The sequence below is a fragment of the Nyctereutes procyonoides genome, unplaced genomic scaffold, assembly GCF_905146905.1.
Source record: "Nyctereutes procyonoides isolate TBG_1078 unplaced genomic scaffold, NYPRO_anot_genome, whole genome shotgun sequence".
Classification (NCBI taxonomy): Eukaryota; Metazoa; Chordata; class Mammalia; order Carnivora; family Canidae; genus Nyctereutes; species Nyctereutes procyonoides.
In genome coordinates, this window is record NW_026575133.1 from 9,070,078 (window position 1) to 9,097,649 (window position 27,572).

General features: G+C 53.3%; 1 protein-coding gene across 13 annotated transcripts in view; it reads right to left on the reverse strand.

Annotated features, from left to right (window-relative positions):
• Position 1: 1 nt before the first annotated feature.
• ITPRIP (inositol 1,4,5-trisphosphate receptor interacting protein) overlaps positions 2 to 27,572 on the reverse strand; it is a 31,882-nt gene continuing 4,311 nt past the window's right edge. For 2 of the 13 annotated variants that reach the window (XR_008667067.1, XR_008667065.1), the window contains 6 exons: positions 26,003 to 26,188; positions 21,214 to 21,333; positions 13,054 to 13,278; positions 6,611 to 11,432; positions 5,049 to 5,164; positions 2 to 123 (listed from right to left, as the gene is read on the reverse strand). Coding sequence is in view for 1 of the 13 variants with exons in the window: in XM_055345717.1 (XP_055201692.1) it covers positions 9,761 to 11,419 (1,659 nt within the window). In the remaining 12 variants the exon portion in view is untranslated. The other 11 variants (XR_008667068.1, XR_008667070.1, XR_008667074.1 and 8 more) reach the window with 9 other exon arrangements.

Here is a 27,572-nt window from a genome sequence, read left to right on the forward strand (position 1 = left end):
CCTCCTGGCTCCTCGACCTTTGGTCCAGTTTGACCTCCAGATGTGGAGGTTCAAGGCCTGCCCATCTGTGATAATCATCACTCCAGATTGGCACCATCCACAACCTTCCTGGTGAGAGGAGAGCTAGAGAAGAGGAGGAAGAAGAAAAACACTTCAGGTCCAAATACTTTCCATTTGGCGCACAAAAGCTGCTGTCCACATGGGCATGTGAGTGTCATTCGGCTTCCCACTTTGGCATGGGCCTAGGAGACACCAAGGGTCTCATGACTAAAGGAATTCCAAAGCAGGAAATGAAACACCCGTTGTCTCCGCCGAACTAACTACGTCAGAAATTCACCGGTGCTGACAGGGCCCAGAATGGCTCACAAAATGTTCTATAGCTGACATCCTGCCTTAAAAAAAATAAACACGCCCCAAACCCAGTCACAGGCAAAGGTCACTTTGTTGGATTTGCGTCACACACACTTTCAAATCCCAACAGATGCCTCTGGTTGCCTGTTGTGTACCAAGCCCTGGGCCATGTGGGGGCTAAAGATGACAAAAACACAGGAGCCCCTGGTCCTTCCACTCATCTTGGTTGAGATTTTAAACTTAGTGCTTTGGAGCTGCTTGTCTGGCAGTCGGAATGCTTGTCTTGGCCTCGTGTGGCACCTCTGCTGACTCTGCCCGGCATTGCTCAGCACTGAAGGTGACTAAGATCCCCGGAGGGTGGCCAGGGGTGCTGGTGGGTACCCGAGGCTGGGAGCTTCCATCAGTCACCCCATAGGAGTGGGATGGGCTTGTCCAATGCCATGTTATCTCATGGTCTAGGGATCAGCCTGTGATCATTTCAGCTGTGTTCATGCCCAATCTTTTCTCGGCCTCCCGGCCATGTGAAAGGCCAGGCAGTAGTGGGAGTGATGTTTTGACTTGTCTGTGCCCACTGATGGGCTGTCTACAGCCCCTGCCTCTGACTCAGTCCAACTAGCCCAGTTTCTCCCCACGTCTCAACCCGGCCTGGCCATCTGCTGCCTCTGGGTGGATTTTGACTCATGTAAATAGTTACCAGTGTGACTCCGAGCCAGTTGGACAGAAGCAAGCCTGTTTGGTGAGGTAGCCTGGGCTGCCAGAACAGGCGCCGCGTGACAGGGGCAGTCTGCTGTGGCATCTGCTCAGGATGGGCCTTGTTGTCATGGCACTTGAGCCAATGCAGAGTAAAGTCTGCGAGTCACATTTTCCTGGGATCTTTGCTCGGCCCCTGTAGCCTCTCCTAGGACTTGGGGACGGATCAGTCTCTTTGGGAGTAAATCCTGTGTGCTGGCGAGTATTTGGCATGAGACCAAAATTGCTGTTGACACAACAGATAATGGCATGTCTTTGGATGACCAAAACCAAAGATGTTCTGTTTGGGGCTCTACATACTAATTTAGAAAGCTTGAAAAACCAGGAAACACAGGATGAGAAACGTGCTCGTGGGGAGAGGTTGCAGGCTGGTGGCTCGCAGCCCAGTTGAGGATGTGGATGCCTTTCGGCCAGGCGTGCTCTCTGCAGTTTGCCATGGTCACCTGCACTGCCTTCCACGTCTCCCTTCTTGCTCCTTTATGTTACCTGTCTGTCCCACAGAGGACTCAGTTGTCAACCTCTGTATAAAATTAACGAGGATTTAGCCTGGAGACAAGAGGCAATTAAATAATGCTCCGTGAAGAGCTTTTAAAATACCATGTCTTTTACTGCGGGAGAGGGCAAGAAATAATACATCAGGGTTTTAAAAGAAATGCACAATGCAAAAAAAAAAAAAAAATCGGAATCCTTCCACCATCTCGTGTCATAGAGATAACCACTTTTAACAATTGGTATCTATCTTATAAAAGCATGTTAAACCTACAGATTTAAGGTGAAAGCTCTTCTCTATGTCCTGCAGAGCAAAAAAAGAGAAAAATAGTTTGAACCACCGCATTTGAAAAAGCCTCATCGCACACGAGGTTAACATCCAAGTCCACGACCAGAGGAGGTTCTGTGAAGCTCCCTTCCTTAGAGGTTCTGGACTGGAGTGAGTCCAGTGACATCCTGATGCGGTCTGGGGGTCGGTGGGGTGACTAGGACAGCTGGGCTGGCAGTGGTGGTGGGGGCGGGAAGGGTTGGGGGGCAGATGGTGACTCAGTGTTACGTGAAATTGCTTCTAGCTCTCAATTTCTCTCATCTTTGACAACACAGTCACCAACTGTTCAGGTGGATTAAGTCTGAATTATAAGGTAGAAGCTGGAATGTTTCTTCTGCGTGTGCCTCCACATTGCTCTCTGGAGCTTTGGTGGCATGTGGCAGTGGCAGAGTGTGCATGGGGTGTCTCTCCACCTGATTCCTCACTCTCATGTCTTGCCTGGTCCACGTTTCCTTTCTCAAAGTCAATGGCCATCTTGATGCAGGAGTTCTGTTCTGCTCTGCCTTCAGAACCAAGCTTAACTCTCATGGTTTATGTCGATCTGGTTCCATTTATCTAAAATCTTCACAAACAACCAAATATCCTGCTCGGGCTTTCTTGTTTTCTTTTTTTTTTTTTTAAGATTTTATTTATTTATTCATGAGAATACACAGAGAGGAGAGAGAGAGGCAGAGACACAGGCAGAGGGAGAAGCAGGCTCCATGCAGGGAGCCCGACGTGGGACTCGATCCTGGGTCTCCAGGATCACGCTCTGGGCTGCAGGCGGTGCTAAACCGCTGAACCACCCAGGCTGCCTGGGGCTTTCTTGTTGACTAAGCTTCAGTCCCTTTCTCCCTCCCCCTGCCACAAACTGGACAGTGTGCCCACCTTAGAGGCTCATTTCCCACTACCTTCCTTTGTGAATCCCTGGAAGGCTGGACATTGTTGTTTTTTTTTTTCAAACATTCTGCTCACCTCTGGCTACTCAGAGCTCTTTAGCCTTTTGCAAATGCTATTTCCTCCACTCTACAGTCTTCCTCAGAATAGCGTCTGGTTGTTTCATTTTTATTTTTCAACCAGCCTTTTCTCTTGCAAAGTTCAGATGGAAATTCTTTGTGCAAAGAGGTAGCATACCAGCATGGGTAAGAATAGAGCTGTTTGGTCAGGCACACTGCGCTCACATCCTAGCTCGGCCACTCATTAAATTCTGTTGCTTAGGGGATCCCTGGGTGGCTTAGCGGTTTAGAGCCTGCCTTTGGCCCAGGGCATGATCCTGGGGTCCTGGGATCGAGTCCCACATTGGGCTTCTTGCATGGAGCCTGCTTCTCCCTCTGCCTGTGTCTCTGTCTGTCTGTCTCTTGTGAATAAATAAATAAAATCTTTAAAAAAAATAAATTTTGTTGCTTAGCCTCTCTGAGCATCATTTTATCTGTAAAATGGGACCATGAAGTGTCTATTTCATAGGGTTGTTGAAGAATGATGAGACCATCCATGAAAGGGCTCAGCACCTGCCGGGTAAATGCCCAGTGAGTGGCAGGCAACCCTGTTATCATGGTGAGACTTCTGCAAAAGATCAAACTTGACCTGTGTCCATTCTCCCATCACTTTGTGGAACAAAGTGATCCATGTTTCGGAGTGTTTTCTGGTTCCATGCAGGTGGGTTTAATTTCAAATGACCTGTGAGCCCTTGGAAGCCGGGACTTTTGTCTCCTCCTCCCTTTCCTAGCTCTCCAAGGCTAGCTGATCACCGAGTCCCCGGATCTTGCTACACTATTGAGGAAGGTAAAATAAATACCGTTTCCCGTGTTGTGGAGAAGTACTCAGAATCCGGCTACTCCGTCTCTTGAAGTGTGTTTAAGTAGGAGGGATTTGAAATGACCGAAGGCCTGCACAATTGTTAGGCAGCTTGAGTGCTGCGGGGAACATACAGGCGCCCCAGGAGCAATACTGTGTCTTGTCACTTCTTCCCAAGGACCCAGCACTGCAAGAATCCCCTTGTAGATAGGGGCCCCTGGCTGGCCTGCTTCCTGGTCGGTAGCAGAGGGCCTCACTCGAGGGTGTGGCTGAAAAATCAAGAGTCAGCTAGCTCCCTAGCATCGAGACAGGATGGAAAGAGCATTTGTAAGCTTTTATTGTACAAGTCCCAAGCTAAGTGCTTCATTTGTGACCATTTTACTCAATCTTCCCAATGGCTCTATGAAGTGAACAGTACCCATCTTCTAGAAGAAACTGAAGCAAAACCTAGGCTCATAGAAATTATGAGACTTGCTGAGCTAGGACATGGCACAGCTGGGATCTGAACACAGAGCCCAGGCTCTTAGCGCCTGTGGTACTTCTTATATGGTCTGGAGTCTGACTCTCTGCTCTTTGTATGGCTTTGTCATGGGAGAAATTGGGTATCTAGTGGGCAGTGCCTCACACATGGGGCTCCATTTTGAGTGGGTACATGGAGATAGGGCAGAGGTCCACACTTCCTTGTCTCTTCCTGGGTCATGGAATGTTGAGGCTGAGCGATAGTGCTGCTTGAAGTCTGGTACTGGATGGGTGGGGCTTCAGTAGCTCCCTTGGCTAGTCAGATTATAAAATGTTGCAAGGAAGACAAAAATGTGCGGAGAGGGCTTCTAGGAATTGGCCTGGACAAAGCCTGGGATATCAAGAGGGCAGATTGCCACCAACCTCCTTGGCCCTGCATCTGGCTCTAGTTAAGGTCTCTGCTGTCATCTTGGTTAGCCCAGATTCCTGGGGTGAGGGGGTATGTATAGGCTGACTCATTGTCCTTGGCTGATTCAACACTAGCCATGATTTTTTGGAGGAGACCCCAGACAACCATCAGCCACTGGAGGTCCAACCACCATCCCGAGAGACTGGTCCAACATAATCCAGTCTACTCTTCAGAAATAATAGTGAGGCCTTGGGGGCTGTGTGAGTCATCTCTGGCCAGGTGGGAAGACAGGCCCAAGGGAGGCTAGTGAGAAGTGGTGGGAAGTGGGTCTTAGCTTTGTTTCTATTTTATTTGAAATAAAGTTACCCTAAGAAAGACCTACAAGATCACTCATCAGTGGGTTTTAAAGTAACGGATGGGAGCACATTCTTCCCAACCTCCGACCCCACCCCTGTCCTGCAAATTTCATTTGGCACTTTAAAGACCTACCTTTTCCCAGCAAGAAAAGAAGAAAGGTCTTCGAACATCTCTGAGGTTTATGCACTTCCATCTTGCTGGAAGAGAGTTTGTTGTTGACAGCTTTATTTTCTGGTTTCTTTGTGGGGCTGCAGAGGAACATTAAAGGAATAGAAATGCCACTTACACTAGGAAAGCGGGGGCCCCACATTGTACTGGAGGAAACAAAGTAGCCCTGAGCACAAATGAACAGAACACATCCATCTGGGGACAGGAAAACAATCAAGTGGATCTGATTTTCTTTGGGAGGACTCCTCACCTTTTCCTGAGAGCTGAGACTGTTATAGCCCAAACTCAAAGCTGACCTGGGGGTCCTCGAATTCTCTCTTGCCATGCGGGCCTTAAGAGCCACATCATTTCACTTTCAATGACTTAACACTCTCTACTGTTCTCTGGCTTATTTTTGGGCCATCAGTTTTGCCTTTCCCAAAAGACTCATGTCCTTGGGGACAGATCCCTCTTCTTACACTTCTATTCCCCACATAGCACCTGACCCAGGGTAGAACACAAGCTGGGTGGTTCAGTACTTGGCTAAAAATGCCTTTTCCTCGCTTTGGAGTCATAATGATGGAATAAATACGGTAAGATACTTGGTGGTGAATCCATATGTACCAAGTTGGTGAGTACATATTATAGCAATGACCAGGAGGGAGGATCACTTCAAAGCAGACTTTATGCCCTGAGATGTTCACTGGTGTGTTGTTTGTAATAGCAAAAAAAGTGGAGACATGTAACTGTCCCTCAGTAGGAGAGGCTGGGTCAATTAGGGTATGTCTGCGCATACAGGGAGATAGTAAGCAGCTATTTTGAAAAATAGGGTAGAACCAAATGTTGAAAAATGGTATCTAAGAAAAGTTAGATGGTAGGATGCAATTTATATAAAAGGGAAAGGGATGCATGTACACATGTGATACATACACAGAACAATTTTGGAAGGATACACAAGAGACTTCATCTTGGTTCTGGCTGGGTAATGACTGGAAAAGTAAGGGGTGGGTGCTTTTGTCTGTTACTTAATTTTTCTGTCATTGGTTGAATTTTTTTATTATGAGTCTATTGTTTTTATATATAGAGAAAGTAACTAATTAGAAAAACAAGCTATTTTTGGATGGCAATGAGAAAAGTTAACTCAAAAAGATGTCCTTCCCAGGGTGGGGGTCCCAGGGCAAGGCAAGAGGAGGGTGAAGTAGGGTGGGGACAAGGCAAGTGGCCATTGGCCCTCTCTGCTCCCGGTCTGCAAGCCAAACCAAACAACATTCCAGCTCTATCCCATGAGATGGAGACCACGTGGAGCATGAGAATGTTCTGAATCACAGCCTATGGGGTGATTTCATTTAGAACTTCCGGGACATTCACTGACCCTGCCACAGATGCCACCGACCCCACCCTGGATGTGGGCCATAAATCCCTGCAGCACCTGACACAGCACTGATCACATAGCTAGGGACTTTGAGGTTTGGGGTAAATCTAGTTACTGTCTCACTCAAAAATCAACAATGGTTCACCACGGCTTGTTGTATGAAGTGCAGGTTTACCTTGGCTCTGCCTTGAAGGCTCTTCTGTGATCAGCCCCAACATCTTCAAACTCATGTGCTAAAACTTCTCATTATCTGTCCACATATACACCAGCCCTGTGTGGGTTCAGCCCTGGCTTTGCTGCTTACCCTTCTGTGCCTCAGCGTCCTCCTCTGGAAAATGGGAGGATTTTAACAGCACCCACATCATAGGGTTGACATGGGAATGAAATGAGTTAAGATACGAAAGTGCACATAGAAGGGCGGCTGGCACAAAGCAGATGCTACTTCAACGTTGCCTGCACCTATCATGCTCTCCCACCCTCGCTCCATGGTTCTGGCTGGAACACTTTTCCTGCTCAGGTCCTATCCATATTTCAGAAGCTCTCTCAGGCAGGGCCTAATCCTTAACATCCCCGCCCAGGTAGCAGCGGTTCTTGGGCTTTCAGAATCACCTGGGGAACTTGGCAAAATGCAGATTCTTGTGTTGGACTCTTAGAGACTCACTCAAGTCTGCAGCGTGGCCAGAAGCCTTCACCCGTGTGATACCCAGGCACGTAGTGCGGGGCCACAGCCGGAGAAGCAGGCTCTAAGCTGGCTTCTCCTTTGGACCAGTGAGCAGTGTGTTTCCATCCTTTGGCCCTTCCCAACCTACTCGATGTCTTGGCCTCATAGCTGTACTCCTTTCAGCGTTGTCAAGAGGTGCAGCAAGCAGTGAGCGGATGCCCAGAGAGGTCAAGCATGCTTGGGAAAGGAGAGAGCTTCTTCAGAGAAAGAGGCCTGGGTGTCCTCTGTGGGAAAGCCTATTAAATGCCCTCATGTACTAAAGCCTCCACTTAAAAGCTAATCTCTTTCCTCAAAAACCACAAGCTGCGTGTTCCTTGTAGGTCCCCAAGTGTTTGCACTTTGAGCTCTGTGAAATCGGGTCTGGTGCAGGCAGCCACCACGTTCCCCTTCTGGAACTCTGCAGGCTGCTTCAGAGATGGGCTAGAAATGTTCTATTTTGTTATTTTTTTTTAAGTTTCCTGAAAGCCCAAGAATCAGAAGGGAGTGAAAGCTTCCGCTGATCAACAGGAAACCCTCCCTGCTCCCCAACTCTGCCCTGGGAATCTCACAGACTTCCTGAAGTTAAAACAAACACTGTGACCAGTTTCTACTCCTTGCAAGAATTTAATTCTTCCTTTAATATAAATAAGGCAGCATGAAACACTGAGAGCCCTGTTGCTTTCTGCTTCAGAAGCAGCTTTGGTACAAAAAAGATCCCCCCTGTCCCGCTAAGTTGTCATCTCTGCATAAACAAGGGGCCAGAAGGTAGTTTTTCAGTGAACTTTCCCCTGGAAGCCAAGGGGAAGCCGAGGGAGGTTCAGGTTCGGTCTTAGCTTCTGGAGGCTGGTTCCTGGCTGGGGGTCTCCTCTAAGCACAACGAGATAAGGATGAAAGGGGAAAGGCAAGGCACGGGCAATAATAAATACGGAAATTCCCCCCGATTCTGGAAACACATCACAACTGAATGGGGGTGTGGGCTGCTGTTGAGGGTCATGTGAGCTTAATCTTTCCTGGCAGCACTGGGCCACTGTGGTGCTGGGGACACACAGCGCAGTCTGACTGCAGCTCACGTGGAATGGTTCCTACAGGCTTCAGCACCCCATCACAGCCGAGGCTCCTGCTGCCAGTGAACCCTGTCAGGCAAACCGTCCATCTTCCAGAACCCTGGGGCCAGGTGAGAGCACCCTTAGGGAAGGGACAGGATCCTCACGGAGAGCCTGACACCCCTGTGGAACTGGGTATGCTGTCTGGTAGGCATGGCCAGCTTGAACCCCAGAGCAGATCCCAAGTGCTGGTTCAGGCGTTCTTGGCTTGCTGCAAGGGTAATGAGGCAGTGTCATGAGAGAAAGTCCCAAAGGGCCAGTGAAGCCACAGGTGGGGGAGGAGTGGCTTCCCAACCCCCCCTACACAGGCCCGGAAATAGGCTCGCTCCCACTGCTGGCTCTGGTGCCTGCTCAGTGACCAGGTAACCTCTGTGGGGCTCAGGGGCTGGGTTGGCAGCGCTGTCCTTGCATGTTCCCAGGCAGCCAAGTATCTCTGGGTCTTGGTCATCTGTGTGGCTGCCAAGGCTCATCCAGAAAGGGGGGGTTCTTGTGCGGTGGGAGCGCCCCACTGGAACAAACAGGTCTTGGGGCCCATAGATGGAGCTGGGTATCCTCTTGCCTCCAGGCATGCTCGGCTCTAGGACTGGGATCTTGCTGAGGAAAACTCAGGGCTACGGTATCCCTCATTTCTCAGCTCTGCTGTTTTCTCTGAACTGGGCATCAGAGGCAGAGCTCAGCACCCTGGGCACAAGGTTCCACCCTTTGCCCCAGTCACCCTGTGTCTCTTGCAGCTTCCATCTTCAGTATCTGCCCTCCCCCACCACACAGATGATCAGAGACCAGCTGTTGGAGCTTGTCCCTAGGATGGTATGTGGCACCAATGCCACTCAGGGCACAGCACCCTGGGGGAAGGGGTGGGGAGAAGGGGGCGCACCTTGAGCGAGACACGTAGCTAAAAAAGCGGCCGATCGAAACTTCTCTCTGCCACCAAGTACCCACTTCTGTGCAACAAGGACATTGGCCCCTCTGGGCCTTGGACTTCTCCTATGTCTTTTCTCCAAATAGTTTAAAAAATGGCAGCCACAGGTGGGCCCCTCCTGTGCAGGCTGGAGATGGAAGGTTGCAAACTCCCAAAACTGCCCCATCCTGTCTTGGCTGTAGATACAGCCTCAGGGTGCGGGGTCTCAACACGTGTCCCCATCAGCACTCCTGGAGACCCTCTGTTGATACTCAAGTAAATGTAAAAGTCACACCCAAGTCGATGTTTGTGCTGCCTTTACCTCAGTGACCAGAGAGTATTTCAGTTGTCACCTTGGCCATATGGGGTGATCCAAAAGTAAGCTGCAAAGGATCAACCAGACCCAGACAATAGCCTCATCGGTAGGCCCCGGCGGCACGAGGGCAAAGCAGCTTCCGGCTTGGGGTTCTGTTTCCTCCGTGCCGCAGGGCCTGGCTTCTTTGGTGGGCTGGGCCATGGCGCCCGACAGAGCCCACCATCGTCCTGGGCCAGGGCCTGCAGATGCCCCCGGAGGTGTGGACACGTGGGATGCCCCGCGCCCTGGCCCTCTGGGTCCCGGCCGCTCTACGAGACCGCAGCTTTGTGGGGCAGGCCGGCGTGGTCTGAGGGGATGTGCAGGGAATACTCGCTGATGAGCACCGGCGCGTTCTTCAGCATCTCATAGAAGGAGTCCACCGTCTTGCGGTAGAGACTTCGCTGCAGGACGAAGGGCCTGAAGAGGTTGAGAGGCTCGGCCCGGCGAACGGCCTCCGGGAGTCCCATGCCGTCGGGCACCTTGTGGTTGCCAATGAAAAAGTGATGGAGCTTCTTCTCCAGCAGGCTCTTCTCCAGGAAGCGGAGCAGCTCCCGCAGGCGAGCGTCCAGCTGCCCGGCCTTCCAGTCGGCCGGCCGGCGGCGGAGCAGGAGGTGCAGCAGGGCCGTCTTCAGGTGGTAGCTGCCGAGCCCGCTGGCGCCGGTCAGGCGGCTCTGCTTGGAGAGCAGGAAGGAGGCGATCTGCAGGCAGCTGAGGTGGCAGGCGCCCTCAGGCAGGGCCTTCGAGGTCACCCTGAGGAAGTGCCGCTCGTAGACGGCGAAGGACAGGAGCCAGTCAGTGCTGGACGCCGGGGCCTCCCCCGAGGGCTCCCTGGGAAGGTGGGAGACAAAGTACAGGTCCGAGTCGTCACACTGGATCACAGGAATCAGGTTGAAGGGCATAAACTTCCCCGAGCGGAACCTGATCTTCAGGGAGCCGGGGCGGTCCAGCTGACCAAAGGCCAGGTCGAACTCGTACTTGTGGGCGATGCGGTGCCAGGCCCGGGTGAGGGCCCTCTGGAACCACTTCATGACCCGCATCGCGTCCAGGTACGGGGAGTCTGCGGCGCACAGCAGGCTCTCCAGCTCGCCGCCGGGCCGCGCCACGCTGCTCCTGCCGTGGAGGAGACACAGCATGTCGTCCCCGAGCGTGGTCTTGCCGCAGATGCAGCCCAGCGCACCCTCATCGGCCCTGACCACCTTGATCTGGCCGTAGCCCTGGAGGCCCAAGGGCACCGAGCGGCGGGAGCAGCAGAGCTCCGGGCGGAAGTGGTAGGGCTCGGGGGGCATGAAGGGCACAAAGAGGTCGCACAGCAGCGGCCTGTCCACCTGCCAGTTCTCGTACATGCTGTCCACGCCGATGAAGTCCTCCAGCTCCATGTCCGTGTCCCGGTTGCAGAGGCTCCTCAGGGCTTCCAGCAAGTCATCCACGAAGCCTTCCACGAACTCCCGGGTGCGGGCCGCGTCGGCCGTGGCGCCCCGGATGCAATGCTCATAAAAGTGGTGGAGGGTGGCCTTGTTGGGCAGGGTGAGGCCCCGGAGCGGGGCGCCCTCCAGGCCGGGCAGCTCGTCCTCGTCCCCGCCCAGGCACTCCGGGGAAGGCCCGTCCTGGTGGTCCTGCCGCCACACCTCGATCACCAGGAAGAGGATCATGCAGAGGGTGCTCCACAGGTCCCAGGCTGTGCGATTCTCATTCTGCTGCTGCCCTTCCTCTGCCACGTGCTCCAGGGCCTCCTTCTCAGCTGCCAGCCGGGCCACCTCCTCCTCCAGGCGGAGCTGCTCCAGCTGCAGCTTCTCCTGGTGCGCCTGCATCTTGCGGATGATCTCCTCCTCGTTCTCGGGCACTGTGGCATTCTCCCGGGGGAACAGCAGTGGGTGGTTGATGATGGCTGTCACCACCACCAGACACACCCGGAAGAGCTCCAGAGCCATGGCTGGAACTTTCCTGCCACACAGAGAGACAGATCAGTGGTCACACCGAGCTTCCCTCCGTGCCACTTCCTCCCCGGACCGTCACACCAAGCTCTGTCCCACTGCGTCGGTGACTGTCTTGCAGGTCTTCTCCCGCTCAGCCTGCAGTCCCACCTCCTCCCCCACTGCTGTGTCTCAGCGCAGCCTTGGAAGAGGGAACTACAAAGTCACACACCAGCAATCCTGGCTGAGCAACCCATGGAAGCTGTCCTGTTTCTGGAGGCACAACCCACTTTGGCCAGGAGCCAACTCTTTTCAGTGGTCCCTGTCCATGATCGGGTGGGGATAACTCCAACTCCAGCCTCAGGGGTGAACATATAACCCAGGCCCAAACTATTCCACACCCCTGACTCCACAGTGTGGATTCAGGGAGGAGCATAGGACCTCACTCCGGCCAATGTGAGAGACACAGAGAGATAGGATGTGCTGGGGCCCATGGGGAGAAAGACGGCCCTGGGGCCTAGGTTTGCCAGGGAGCAGGATCATCGCGGCTCATGGCTCTCCAGCTCCCGCAAAGGGGGGTCTGCTTGAGAGGGATGCCAACATAGATACAAGCAGACTCCTTGGATCCAGCTATGCCTGAAGCTGCTGCCTCTGGACTCATAAAGTCATGTAAGTCCATAGTTGCTTTGCTTTAAGTCAGTTGAGCTGTTTTCCTATCACTTCAACCCACCTCCCCCCAGTGAATGCCGTAGCGAATGTGACTTTGCTCGAGGCAATAAAACCTAGTGGTTAAGAATAAGAAGGCTGAGTTCCAAGGCCAGCTCTGTCACTGATTAGCTGTGTGCCCTTGGACATGTTAACACACCTCTCTGAGACCCATTTTCCTTAATGGACAGGAGGAAAGCTATATGTAGTAACCACAGGGCGCAGTATTGAGGGATGTGGTGACCTACGCAAACTGCGTACACAGCACACATTTGTTGAATGGCAAGTGTTTTTGAACCAGTTTTGGGTCCTTGTCTTCCCCCACTGCACACCTCTCCTTCTGATCTATAAGGCCTCATCCAAATTCAGACACTGACCTCCTGGACTTTTCCCAGGTCTCTCCCCAGAGCAATCTTGGATATAACCAGAGTGACTGAGTCATTGGATTTCCTTTCCTCTCATGAGTCGTCTAAACTTAAATCTCACTTCTTAAAATTGTGTCTCCACATGCCATTCCTCCAGGACAAATGGATTTTTAGATCTCAAGCCACCCCTTATAATCCTGGGAGTTTTTTAGATACGCTGAACCTGGGGCTTCATCCTGGGTCTGTTGAACCGGAATCTGCATTTTAATATCATCCCCATTAAAGTTTGAGAGGCACAGTCTTATGGGGTAAGCCTCACATTATACCCTCTCCTCTCCCAGAGGGGAACCTTGCCAAGTAACAATGGGCCTTTCCCATGCTTTGCCCTGCCCCCTTTCTGCCTGGGACCTCCTCTAGGAGAGCAAATGGCCAAATGAGGTTGTTGTTGGACTACAAAAGACACAGAAGGTTCCCCTGGCCACCCCCCAGCCTCATATGCCAACACGCGCTTCTCCACATTGCTTGAGCCCCATTCCCTAACCTTGCATTTACACCCTTCCAACCACTTGTTTTGGTTCTTACCCTAATGGTGCCAAGAACAGGTGTGTGTCATCAGGTGAAGACAGCTCTGCAGGTCCTAGCCAGCAGTGCCAGGATGTACACGACCCAGGTTGCCACAGGTGGGTAAAGCCTGCTTCTCAGATGTGATTCTATCCCACACATAGCTGGACAACTAACAGGAACCAGAAGCGGGATCCAGCGGTAGCAGAATTCAGCGTGCACACATATTCAGGCCCCAGAGGTGGACTTGAAGAGGAGAGGGAGGACAGGAGAAAGTGCAGGAAGTCAGATCGGAAGGGGTGTGGGGTGAGGAAAAAGTCCAGGGGGAAGCTAGCCAGCTTTTCTTCCCTAAGACAAGGAGTGGCTTGCTGGATAATTGCAGAAACAGGTCAGCCCTGGTTTCCACACAAGAGAAACATCAATGGAAAGTTTTGCCAGGGTGGTCCAAGGCAAAGCCACGAGGCTGGCTTACGAATGTGGATCAGGGCTTTAAGATAAAGGTGTGCAGTGCTAATAAGCACAGCACCAGGCAGCAGCCAGCTGGGAGAGAATTTGGAGGTTTTGAGGCCCTTGAGGGCCTCTGTACTATAGGCAGTCCCCTTTGGGCACAGCAGACCCTGACAGGTCACAGTAGTAGTGTGGTGGTCCCTGACCCAGGAGGTTGGTCTCCACGCCAACTCAGGGTAGGATGCCAGCAATTGGGTAGTGGTGCCATCGTCAAGCCTCCTCTTTCCCCAACAGCTTCCACGGGGCTACCTGTGTGCATCCTCGTGCCTTGTTCAACGGCTGTAATGGCCTCCTTGCACTGGGACAGGCAAGGTTCAGAGCTCCAGACCAAATGGAGCCATCGACTCTATATGGAAGGGGTTAGGAGGATGGATTTTGGATTCTTGGCACGTACTAGCTCTGTGACCTTGGACAAACCACCTAACTTCTTAGACTCTCAGTCTATTCATCTGTGAAATGGAAGATGATGTTGGAAAGCATGAACAAGATCATGCATATAAAGCCCTTAGCGAAATCCTTGCCCCTGAGCAAGTTTATAAAAGGGTCTCGGAGATGGGATGGGGAAACGCAAGGGCCCTGCCTGTACAGTTTCCTGATGGGCCATGCAGATGCCCCTACCAGGTACCCTGGCAGGAGGCAAGCAGCCCACAGTAACACTGACAGGAGTAGGGTTACAAGACCCACCCGAGCATGAGGGAGATGAGGTAGCAAAGTGGAAGGAGCCTGGGCTATAGAAACAGACAGGCCTGGGTTTGAAACATGACTCTATCCTTGCCCAGTGGTCTTGCTTCATGGCACCACTGCTTTACCTTTGAGATGGAGCTAAGAGAAGATCCTCCTTCCCAGGAAGGCTGAGTTAAGGGAGATAATCCAGTTCAGGTGCTTGGCACAGTGCCTAGCACAGAGTAGATGCCCTACATTAGCTCCTTCCCTCTAGGCTTCCACGGGCCTCTGTTTTCTCACCTGCTAAGCACCCCAGCCCTGCCAAGTGCTAAGGGGTGAGGAGGAAAGCACGCTCAAAAGTGCTTTGAAAGCACAAAATGCTCCTCTAGCATAGCTGTCCCTTGGCATGTCACTCTGCCCACCCTGCCCCCCAGCAAAGGGGAGAAGCCTTTGGAGCCTTGGATCCTCTTGGAGGTAGAGTCTGACTCACGTCAACTCCCTCCCAGGGATCAGATGAGATCCCAGTTGTCATTTTGCTCCTTTTAACATCTGGGCAGGCAGGCTCTGCCTACGGCACCCTAAGGGGTGGGTAACAGGCTGTGGCTGCTCAGTGCTCACTAGATGGGGCAAAGTTGGAACCTCTACTTCCCCTCCCCAAACCAAGCCACAGGGAACACTCCCCTGGGGGCCACAGGGCCAGAAGAATAAGGAGAAGGAACCAGAGTGGTGTGACTTTTATTGGAGACCACAGGGACAGGCAGGTATCTGGGAGCCTCTCCCCAAACTGTGGATACACATACATGTATACACACACACACCCCTTCCCAAAGAGCCCCTTTCCTCTCAAATTGTCCACTTCTGTGTTGGCCCAAGGCTCTCACCCCATGAGGCTGCCCCATACACGTGGCCTGAGCATCCAGTTGGGTTTGACTTGAAAATTAACTTGGGTCACTCCTCAGGTTTTTGTCTGTCTGCTTGCCAGGAAGGCAGCAGGAAACCTGCTGAGTTCCTCTCCACCCCCGCTCCTGTCCACAGAGTGTGGTGGCCCATGCAGGTCACAGCTAAACTTAGCCTGGCAAAGAGCCAGGGTCATGAGGCAGCAGGGGCTGGGGCAGAGGGCTGCAGATGGTCAGGTCAGCCTGGACCATTGGTTTTCTCAGACCCTTATTCTGTGCCTGGCCAGAAGCCTCAGACCCTCCCTATCCCCTGGGGTCAATCACTCCTGCATCCCCCAGAGCCCTCCAGCACCCCAATCAGAGCTTAATCCAGTGAATGCCACTAGGAGTTGTCTAGTAGAGATTTGTTTCTGTTTATCAAACCCTCACTAGGCTGTGCTGGGTACACTGTGACCCCCTTCCAAGTGGTAGGTGGTATCCCTGTTTCACAAACCTGTTAACCAAACCCAAGAGACGAAGCAATTCTCTAGCACACGACTAGAAAAGGCACAGCTGGGTTGAGATACTGTCTGTTCTGTTTCCACCCAGAAAGTCCACGTACTTTCCACCCTGCTGTGTTTTCAGAGCACCTACTATGCACAAGGACCATGAGCCCAGCCTGATCCCAGGCACGGAGAGCACCACAACCCTTATGTGGAGGCAGACAGCCACCAAGGCCTCACAGGACTTGAATGGGCTGGGGAGCGTTAATGGCACATGAGCAGTAGGCTATGAAAATGCAGAGGGAGTTTCATTTCTGTTCTTTGGGGACCCTTCCTTGTCTGTAGACCTTCCCTGTGTCCCCCCTGCTGCAGAGACGTGGCTGTGCTAGCTTTTGGCTCCACATCGGTGAGAGCAGTGAGAGCCTGTTGTCCAGCCCCGCGTGTTCATCAACACCCCTTCTAACCTGTCACCCACCTACCCCCCCACCTCGGGGCTGGGTGGCTGTGGCCTCAGCAGCAGAGGCACCCAGGACCCATTTCTCAGCAGCCAGCAGTCCCCTGGGACAGTGGTTCTCAAAATGTAGCACCATGATCATCTGGGAACTTAGACATGCAAATGCTCAGATGCAATCCCAGTCCTGCTGATCAGAAATCCCAGGGCTGGGGCCCAGCACCTATGTCGCAAGGAGCCCTGTGGGTAGTTCCAGCACCCACTCAAGTCTGAGAACCAGCCCTGCCCAAGCCAGGCAGGCCTCCAGGAGGAGGAGGGTGCGGCTCCTGCGGTGCCCCTGCAGCCCAGAATCCTGCAGCTCGCCAGAGCTCTGCCCCCACACCCAGCTTGTCAGATGCAATTAGCTCAAGCGGCCCTAGCGTCATCGTCAGAGCTAAAAGGAACAGCTGAGTGGTTTCCTTATAAATAGAATAAAGGAAGGTGGGTTGATGGCAGGGGAAGCCACCTGTAGCCCAGACCCTGGGGGGTTTCTTGGGTCCCTCTCCTACTGCTGAGACTCTGCACCCTCTGAGGAAGAAGAGGCCAAAGAAGACAGAGCTGTCATTAATTTTGGGCTGTGTGCCTGGTCTTGAGCTGGACTTTCTCAGTCCCAGCTGGCAAAGTACAGGACTGTTTGGGGGAAACCAAGCCACAAATTTAAGAAAGTCAGAACTTAGTGTATGCTCGTCTAAGCCCCATTTTACAGATGAGGAAACTAAAGAGACCTAAAGAGGAGACTCCTCTGAGCAGGAGTGGGGCGGGGAGGGTGTGGTTCAGGCTGGTGGGGTGAATCCCACATGGAGAGACAGACAGGCCAGAGAAGTGGCGGCAGGTGCCCTGCAACAGATGGTATGCATGAAGCTAAGCACTCTCAGTATATTTTGTCATTCGATTCTCGGAACATTAGTTCCATAGTTGCAACATCCTACCTTGTGAAGAGACTGACGGTCAGAAAGACCCACTGTGTGGCTTCTCAGATTCCCTGTCTGCAGGGAGCCTGTCCCCCTCCCTCAGTGCTCCCTCCATCCTCCCAGGGATGAGTGAGCCCTGCCACCTCCCAGGTATCACGGCCAGGCCAGCGGCAACCACTCAGATCATCGGGAAACTACTGTAGGAAAGGACTATTGAATGCACAGCACGAGTCTGACCCTGTGTCTGTCTTGGGGGTGGAGTTTGGGCCCCGGAGAGCAAGAGAGCAAGAGAGCAAGCAGTCTGTCTGAAGCCCTGGTGAGGCTCTCCTGGGGTCTGGCTTGTCTGATCCCTGATTCCATGCCACTTTCTAGCCCAGCCCATGCTGCGCCCTGGCGTCAAACAAGCTTCCCTGCCCAGCCCAGGGGCCCCTCCTCAGGGAGGACAAAATACATGCAGAGTAAGGAAGGGGTTTGTGGCTCTCACCGGCAGGCCTCCCTCGCCCATCTCAGAACTCCTGCAGCTCAGGCCACCTTCCCACTCCCCCTTGTGTCACTTTGCCCACCAGTCCCTGCCTTCTTGGCTACAGTTCTAGCAAGTTCCCAAAGCTGAATGTCCTCTCGCCTCCTCCAGGGCACCAGGCTTCGGGCAGGACATGCAGCAGGCACCCAGTATGCCAGTCAGAGCTGATTTATCATGCATTAGGGAGGAGATGGCCACTGCGGGGATGACATGTCTCCACAAACTCCTTTTTCTTCCCCTCAGGGCTGGGGGTGGGGTGTAAACAGACTCATCCTAGATGGCTCCCACCCTTTCAGGACAGGAGTCTCCTACAGGAGAGGAGAAAGGCCTTGCAGCCTGGCCCACGCCCCAGTGAGGGCATCTCTTGCTGAGGTTCCTCTTTGCCTGCACCCCAAATGGAGGAGGTGGGGTAGGGGAAAGGCTGAGCAGCACTGGGGAGGGGGCTGGGGCCTAGGGCCTCAAGCCTGGGTAGATGGAGGGCAGGCAAAGAAAGGAAGTGAGGAAAGAGGAAGGAAGAGAACCAACAAAGCATAATTGAGAAATGGGTTGAAGGGTGAGGTTCTGAGCCCCCAGTGTCTCTTCTCCATGTCCTTACAGCCACCCCCATTACCTTTCACCCCGCTCCTCCCACTCAGCAGAATTTCTGTCTTGGCCTCCAGCCAAGTTCACCTTCCTCAGACCTGCCACCCTCACAGCCACTGAGGTCCTTCCGTTACCTGCTTTCAGTCACCCTTCCTGAACGCAGGGGTTGTAAGACCAAATGTGGGGGAGAGGGGTGGGGAAGGGGAGGGGTGACCATAGTAAATGGTCAAGGCTGCAGATGCTACAGATCCAAGTGATGCACATGGGGTCAAATGGGGCCCACGTGCTTTCTCTAAAGGGGAGAGCCACCACATGGCATGTGCTGTGTGTGGAGAATGGCATGATCTATTTTTTTTCCCCCAAGAGAAGCCAGAAATCTGGATTTTATCAACATCCCTCAATTTTACAATGTTGGGTGCTATTTCAAAAATTCTTTGAAAACCATGGAAGCCACACAAAGTATGTCAGTGGGCCATCTAAAGTCCATGGGCCCTGGTCCACAAGCCCCCTTTATGTGCCTTCTTTCTCCTATTCACCGGAACTCCCCACTTCCTCAGCATCCTCAAGGCTGCCCTTGACCTTGGGACTCTCCTCACTCTTCCTCCTTGGCAATACGACCATCTACTATTTCCTCCGTGAATAGGACTCCCTGAAATAGCCCCCCTGGCTCGACCTTTCTCCCCAAACCCGGTCCTGATTGTATTCCAGCGTCTCCCAGTCATCCCAGCAGCCGCCCCCAGAATAGTCATAACCGGCATTTATGAGGGCTGGCTATGTGCCAGGCCTTCTCCACAGCCTCTCCAGGGACTAGAAGAAAGCAAACTGTGGCCTAGTGGGTGTGCACTAAGGAGCACCTGGTATTACTGTCTAAGGTCTACGGTCCCCAGGACTGGAGAACTGGACCCCCACCGCCCCTCCCTAACCCAGGGGACCTGAGTGAGCAGGGACCTGGGCTCAGAAGAAGCAGGGGTCAAGACTGTACCCCGGTAGGGTTGGGGGAGAGAACAGGGAGGAGAGAAAACTCCCCTCCCTGCCATGCCCAGTAGAAGAGAGCCCATGGCAAAGTTTAGGCTGGGAAAGGAACAGCCTTCTCACCAAGGTGAGCTCTGCTGTCATCGCCCCGTGGCCGCACTGGCCAGACTCACAGGGGGTGCCCAGTCACACCAGCCAAAGTCACATCGGCCAAAGCACTAAGTTTCCTCAAGGCCCACTTTCAGAGGGGAGAGGTTCAAAAAGTCACCAGGAAGCCAGCCCCATCCTCTGGTCTGGGGTGAGGCAGCTGACCAGCCCGAGCGCAGGAAGGACAGGGGCCTGGATTCGGCTGCCGTGGGTGGGAGAGCCCACATCCTTCCTGTTCCCGCTCTTCCATCAGCAGCCCATACATATCCCTTGGCAAGCAACAGATGGAGAAGGCAGGGAAGCCATCAATCTCCCAGGAAGGACACGGTGTCTGACGTCCCCACAGCACGTCATGGGAAATCACCGTGTCCTGGGACAGATGGACTCCAGGGAGTCTCAGAGGCTTAGGCCCGGCAGGCCCCAGAGACAGCAAGGGGCTCCCCTGGCAGCCTTTCGTCCGGGCCCACATCCAGCTTTCTTTCACCTGTTCCCCCAGGGAACTTTGAATCCAACAGTTCCTGTGGTGGGTTGGATGGTGACCCTCCAAAAGTTAGGTAGGTCCACATGCTGACACCCAGGCCCTGTGAATGTGACTTTACTTGGAAGGAAGGGTCGGTCTCTACAGATGTAATTAAATTAAGGATCTTGAGATGAGCTCAGCCTGCATTACCTGGGTGGGCCCTAAATCTGGTGACAAGTGTCCTTATAAAGAGACGGAAAAGGAGCAAACAGACACAGAGGAGAAGGTGATGGAAGCCAGAAGCAGAGGCTGAAGCAAAGCTGCCACAGCCTGGAAGGCCTACAGCCACGGCACGCTGGACAGGACAAGGGAGTAGCCCCCTGGAACATTCGGAGGCAGTGTGGCCCTGAGGGTAATCTGATTTCAGATCGGGCCTCCAGAATTTTGAGAGGGTCCTTGCTGTTGTTTCACTCCCCAGTTTATGGTGTTTTGTCAAAGCAGCCCTCAGAGAACAACACAGTCTCGAAGCCCAACGCAGCCTCCTCGCCCCACTCTGATCCCCAGCTACCTCTGAAGCAGCCTTTCCTCTGCACCGAAGCCGGGGGCTCCCCATCCTGGCTGGCATGAGCCTTTGGAATCGGCTCCTCTGAGCCCTCCCTAACGCCCAGTCACCCCAGGTGGCCTCCTCCGTGGCCTCCTCCTCCCTGGAATTCTCCATCTCACTGGTTTCTAATTTCCATGTGACACAGGTCAGAGCTTTAAGACTGATGTTCAGGGCCTGGTCCCACCAAGCCTTGGGGGTCCCCTCCGTTCCCTTCCCACCTGCTCTGGCTACTTCAGATTACTGACTGCCCCCGAACACCTCCTACACTGCCCCAAATTCCCTGCACCGTGTCCACACCACACAACCCAAACCCTACTCAATGGTCCTCACAGCAAGCACACCTCAGAAACTGCCTCCAAGGGCCTTCCCCATCTCTCTCCACCCCTAACTCCTGAGACAGATCCTTCTTTCTTGAAAGGGAGGAGACCAAGCCGGAGTTGGGGTCGGGGGTGGGCAGGAGCAGATGGCATCTGTATTAAGCCCTTCTGAGTACAGCTAAGCCTGGTGCCTTGTGCAGATGGCATCGCCAGAGAGGTCCCATAGCAGGGACTCCCTCCACCCCCCGCCCTGCTGCCCGCTGCCCACCTCCCTCTGTAGTTAGCTCAGCTCAGGAGTACAGCGGCCCCACCTCACAGGCAGGAGCCCCTGGAGCTGAGAGGTGGAAAAATCACTCAAGGTCTCACAGGAAAAGAACAGGGGAGCCAGAGGCCATGCTAGGCCCACAGCTCCAGACCCTGCCCTCCACCTGGTTCACCCCATCCTGCTCTTTTATCACAGTGAGTTGCCTGAGCTCTGTTACCCCATGACTCCTGGGGCCAGGAAGGCTTGTCCTGACATCCCCCGAAGTGCCCGGCAGAGACCAAACAGGTGGCCTGCTCCATGCTCCATGGACCCATGCACCCTGGGGACCCACCAGTGCGCTCACATCCTGCGCTCTGGAGACACACCCGCTTTCAAAAGAAGGTATCGCACAAGTCCTCCGTTCTAGGGAAGGATGCGTTTCCTACAGCGAGCGTGCACCGAAGCGTCTCCCTTGGTCCCCAGATTCCCACCTGGCATTTCTGGACCTGAAATCACATGTGAACAGCAGAAACACAGAGGTGACCATTTCCCACAGCAAAGCAGCCCTCATCTACCACCACATGTTGGCTAGGCTCGAGCTAGTATTTCCCTGAATCTCCCTCCACCTCTGGGCCCCATCTCGCCCACAGGAGCACCAGCTGGGAAGGAACATGAACACCCACGTCAGGGGGGGATGCCGAGGCTCCCCAGGCTTGTCCCCCCTCTCTCCCTCCACCCTGTGTCCTCTATACCCCCGGCCTCCCAGCAGAGTAGTGGACGGGCAGCATGGGCAGGCTCCAAAAGCAGCAAACATGCTGCCTCGATGGGGAGGGTATCTGAGGGGCTGAGCAGGAACCGGAGAGAAAATATGAAGGCAAACAAAGTGGAGACAAAGCCGTGCCTCCGCCACCACCCTGCTTCCCCTCTCACACATGAGCTGGGGATGGATGGAATGAAACAGGCTGCTGGGCGCCACCTTCCTGGTGATCCCCTGGAGAACAGACTAGCTCATAAAGATGACCTGGCTTCTCCGGGGAGGGCAAGGGCGCCCAGGACTTTCTAAGGCCACAGAAAGGCCAGCTCCCTACCTCCTCAGTCCCCATCGGGCTCCCTCTCACTCACATCCTGGCTTGAGGGCTTCTGGCCCCCACACAGTGAAATCCCAGGCTGTCTCCCACCCTGGTCCCCTGTGGCTGGGGCAGTACTGGACACAACGCCTGGGCCCCAGCTGGGCAGGGCTGTGGGGGGAGAGGTGGGGAAGGGAGGAGCTCTGGGCCTCCTGCATGTACACACACACACAGCCTGCAAAGATCTAAAACCCCTTTCATCTTTATAAAGAGACACAAAGGCAAGATGGAGGCCAACCCAGTAGTTAAACACTTCAGAGCTTGCGGCGGGCCTCTCTGCTTGCGCTCTCTGCTGCAGGCACCTGGGCTGAACCACAGGCCCAGAGCCGGCCTGCCCTCCCACGCCAGGGCCGCCTCCCAGGGCAAACCCGTTCTCCCCGTCCAGGAAAGCAGAGGGCCTAGACTGTAGGCCAGGAACAGTGGGCAAAATTACCCCCAGAATCGTCTATGACTGCACAGAGTCCCCTTCCCCTGAATTAGACAAAACACCGACAACCACAGGAGGCAGCCACAGGGGACCAGGGTGACACCTGTGCTCTGCCCTGGCTTCTGCCCGAGGCTGCGCCGGGCACGCACTGGGTGTGCCCGAACCACAGGCAGGTACCAGCGGGTCAGGCCGGCGCGGGCAGCGGGCAGCCGCTGACACTGCCAACCTCCCGGGGACATACTCCGCCCCAAGGCCACCCAGAAACAAACAGCCCAAGGCGCTTCAGCTCAGGAGAGCTTAACACTTGGCGGAGGCTTAGTGTACAGCAGCGAAGGGGCCAGACTCCGGAATCAGAGGGCCCGGGTTTGAACCCCAAGTCCCTCACGGGCGGTAACGACGGGCATGGTGGTCACATACATGGTCGTGCTCCCTAAAGGACATGCTTATCTGCGTTGGTATGGGTCATAAGGCCAGGGCTCCCCTTTGCTCCTGCATCTTAGGGACTCTGCTGGGGAAACAGGGGTGACCCACATCCCTGCGGCACTCTAGATGCCTGGGGACTTGGCCTGGTTGTCTCCTCCGCCTCCCTGTTTCTACAAAGGCCCCAGGGGCTGCCACAGAGGGAGACAGGAAGCTTGGCACCTGGGGACCTCATAGCCTGCCACCACCCCCACCCCCCAATCTGGCAGCATCAACACTGACCCTCCTCCAGGTCCTTCGGAGCAGCTAGAAGGAGAAACCACTGTTGGTGCCTGATGTCTGGTATTACAGTGCAGGCACCCTGTGATGCTTGCTGAGTGAATGAATGACGTCAGGACTGGGGGGAAAACCTCACTGCTTTTACTCCCAGGAGCACGAATTTGAAATGGGGGTGTAGTGGGAGATCCCTGACTAAGTAACCTCTAAGTTTTTTCTTCCTGGGAACGCTCTGCAGTCAGAAAAGCAAAGTGCTGACAGTGGTAAGTGCCTTGGGGAATGTGAGCAAAAACTCTTTCAGATGCAGGCCCCCAGAGACAGACCTCAGCCACTTCAGGTCTGGACAGCCTTCGCTGAACCATAGGCTGACTCACCACCCGAGTTTACCAAGAACACAACCCAGGAATGAACCCCAACACAAGTTTATCTGACTGCCAGCTGCCTCTCCCTTTGACGCTCACTTCCTTGCTTGAGAGTCTTACAGAAATGTAAGATAAATGGAGGATATGGGATTTGAAGCAAATTCAGGAAAAGAAGCAGAGAAGCACCGCTTGATGGAATGGCAAGCAGTTTTCCCTTTCTGGAAAAGAACAGACTGGCCCTGGGGCCTTGATGCCCCATGGGAGAGTTTAAAAAGTAGCAGCCCAAGTGTGACATTTACTAAGATTTAGGCATTCTGCAAAATGCTTTGAGTCTCATCTGAAAGCAAGCCTCTACGAGAGGCAATATCTTCATTTTGCAGATAAGGAAACTGAGGCAAAGACTGGAGGGATCCCTGGGTGGCTCAGCGGTTTAGCACCTGCTTCAGCCCAGGGCGTGATCCTGGAGTCCTGGGATCGAGTCCCACATCGGGCTCCCTGCATGGAGCCTGCTTCTCCTTCTGCCTATGTCTCTGCCTCTCTCTCTGTGTGTCTCTCATGAATAAACAAAATCTTTAAGAAAAAAGACTGGAGAGGCTACTTGCGCATTATCAGCATTGGAATTTGAACTCAGGACTGACTTTCAAGTCTCTGGTTTTCCCATGATGTTGTGTTGCTCAGTGACCTAATTATCTGTGAAATATTACACGCACCTCTGGGCTTCCCTGTGCCATTTAAGGCAAGGCAGGTGACAATTTAAGTGAAATCTGGATATGAAGCAGGGAATCAGTCTAAATGAGCTTTCAAGGTCCTTCCCACCCAGAGATTCTGGGTGTGTGACCTGGGATGTCTGAGACCGCTTTTCAGCCAAAAGGGCAGTGTACTGGGAAAAGGGAGGGAGGGCCCTCTGGACACTGGACAGTGTGTTTTGTGGGGAGGCCTCAGGAAGAAAGTGGCATTTTGGGGGGGCACTCAGGGGTAAGACCTCGGCATCCCCTGTCTCGTGCCCACCAGCCCAGGCTCACTGCGGTCCCACACTCCTCAGCCTCCTGCCTCTTCACTTGACTGGGAACAAAGTCTCAGCAAACAAAGGACCTTTTCATGAACTTGAGGCGGGTCCTCTGACTGCTACTGAGAAGGCTATTGAAACAGGCTCCCAGGAGAACAGTTTGTTATGAGCACATGGTTTTGTACCAACAAGCAGGGCTAAAATTATGACAACGCCCTCCCTATGGTTTGGTGCAGGTTAGTTAGAAGGAAACTCTCCTGTTACCCACTTAAGGCAAATGACTGGGGAAGAAAGTAGGAGTAGCCCAGGACAGCTCCAAAGCTGAGCCCTCCTCCCGGGCAGCGAGTGCCCCACTCTGCCATTCACCTGGAAGAGAGTCGTTCGAAAATTGTGGGCTTTCTATTTTTTCCCAGGACTTCTGAGGATTTTATTTTTTAATTTATTTTTAAATTTTATTTATTTATTCATGAGAGACAGAGAGAGAGAGGCAGAGACACAGACAGAGGGAGAAGCAGGCTCCATGCAGGAAGCCTGAGGCAGGACTCGCTCCCAGGTCCCCAGGATCACACCCTGGGCTGAAGGTGGTGCTAAACCGCTGGGCCACCTGGGTTTAGGTTTAAAAGGTTTAAAATCCTTATCTGAGGATTTTAAAGTGCTCTGTATATTCATTCTCTGGTACTGGCTGCTATTATCCCTATTAACAGGTTGAGAAACTGAGCCCTAACTGCTAATACCAGAGTGAGTCACAGCAGAAGACCTGGGTAGGTGGTTGGCCTGGTGTCTTCTCACCTCTTGACACTCAGACTTTGTGGGATTCTGCTCTTTGGCAGGACGCAATTGATACCTGTGCCCATCCTCTCTAATGCCACTCTCCAAATCTTGGATGTATCTCAACCACTTCCGAACCCCTGTATGAACTACTGGGGAGGAAGGGATTCTGTAGCTTTAGTTTAAGCCAAGTTGAAACTGTGGTGTGCTAGAGCTGGTGAGAGGTGAGCTGTGCGACCTTGCTTCTGTTCCCAGCTGTACCAGCTCTTGGAGCTGCAGATCCCAGATATTCCTCCTCTCTGCGTGCATTTGATTATAAAGCTCCATGAGGTCAATGAATCCCTAGCACATTCGTTGCCTTGCACATTGCAGGAGCACAAGAAATATTCGAGCAATGAATGGACAGTCTCTCTTAAGTCAGTTCCTGTAGCCAGGACGTGGGCATCCTTGTTTCCCACTTTCCTTTGGGGGTGAGGGTGGAGAAAATGGGAAAGCCACTCTTCTGATCACCCTATCACTGCTCCCCTACCTACCACTCTCCCCCACCAGTTCAGGCTGTAGAAGGGAAACCCAAGGCCATGGAAGCTGCCAGAAGCTACTGTAAGATGTCACACTCTTTGCTTCAAGTCACAACTCTGAGAACTACACAAAACTGCTGGTCTCAGCACTGAGCTCTATTCCCTTGGGCCAAGCCCAAGGCCTAGAGGCCTACCACCGACTGGCTCACAGCCCAGACCTCTGAAAATGCAACCCCTACCTGCCCCCTTTCCCAGCCCCTGAGAAACACACCTGGGATGTCACACCTTCTATGCTCCTTCCCTTCAACATCAGTCCTACAGTTGGAGTGGTTCTTATTCCTCTCAGTTGCCTTAAGGTGGAGGTGTTGCCGTGGGCAACAGTGATGTCACCTTCCAGGTGCTTCCATTCTGCTGATGTCAGGGGGTGGGCCACTCGGATAGAAGGGCAGTACGCTTTCTACAAGAAAATATCACAGGTCTCAAATTCCTGAGGAGGGCCCTATAGACCTCTGAGGCACCCCCAAATGACCCTCCTCCTCTCCCAGAAGACCTCACCTTTCTTTCCCCTCTGGATGCCTGTTCAGGCCAAGCCTCAAACCTGGCTGTCCCTCCCCCAGAGCTGGTGGAAAGGTGAGGACTAGCAGCTGTGTCCTCACCTCTGAACAAACCACAGCAAGGGCACCAATGAGCAACTTCCTTCTAAGCCTCTGAGACAGTCTGGGTCCCTAAAGCCTTGTCCTTTGGCCAGACATCAGTGGCACTAATGGGGAAGCCAGAGGCCCAATTCGGCAGAGAATGTGGATCCTTGACTGAACTCAACCTGTCTTTCAGAGCTCATACTAGCCAGATAAGAAGTCGATGCCAGGTACAGGGCTTGGTGTTTTCTACACGTCCCGTGAGTGGTTATCCCCAATTTACCAAGGATGAAACTGAGGCTTGAAATAGTCAAAGTGCTTGCCCAAATACAGAGAATATCGATCTACTGGGTGGTGGAGCCAGGACTCAACCCAAGTCCACCCTACTCCAAAGCCCATGAGGGTCACAACTCCTTGGCACAGGGTCACAACTCCTTGGCACCGGGTCACCTAGAGACTGTAGCTTACTAAAGATGAGCCATGAGGGAGCCTGACCAGAGATCACAGAGCCCTTTAATTCCAAAGAGGCCATTTGGGCAGGCCAACTGATCCGAGACAGCCAAGGCAAGCAGTGCCTTAGTACAGCTTCATGCCTATGCTCACAAAGGGGCTGCCATAAGTGGCCAGTCTGGGGTCTTTCACTTCCCCAAGCATCTGTGATTAGTGATCTTGTTTCTTCGCTAAATCCTCTTAATTTGCATACAGCATTTATCCCTATGGCCTGGCCTTCAACCATGAAACTGTATAGTGGTTAACTTTTACAAATAAAACTATGTAGCTGGGAGCTAAGTAAAACAGAAATAAGCTAGGGGCACCTGGGTGGCTCAGTGATTGAGTGTCTGCCTTTGGCTTGGGTCACGATCCCAGGGTCCTGGGATCAAGTCCTGCATCAGGCTTCCCCACAGGGAGCCTGCTTTTCCCTTTGCCTGTGTCTCTGCCTCTCTGTGTGTGTCTCTCATGAATAAGTAAAAAACTTAAAAAATAGAAATAAGCAAAATTATGCAAGAGGAAATGGAGAAATCCTATCAGGTAGACACTGCCCCCAAGGCACTGGCCAAAAAGATCTAGATAGCCAGGCTGACTGGAGTACTGGTCTATCTGGCAAGTATCTCTCCACTGATGAGAGGGCCATAGACGTCAAGAGAACCCCATTATATTAGACACCCCACTCCATGCCCCGCTTTGCCAAGCATGAGCTGCCTGGAT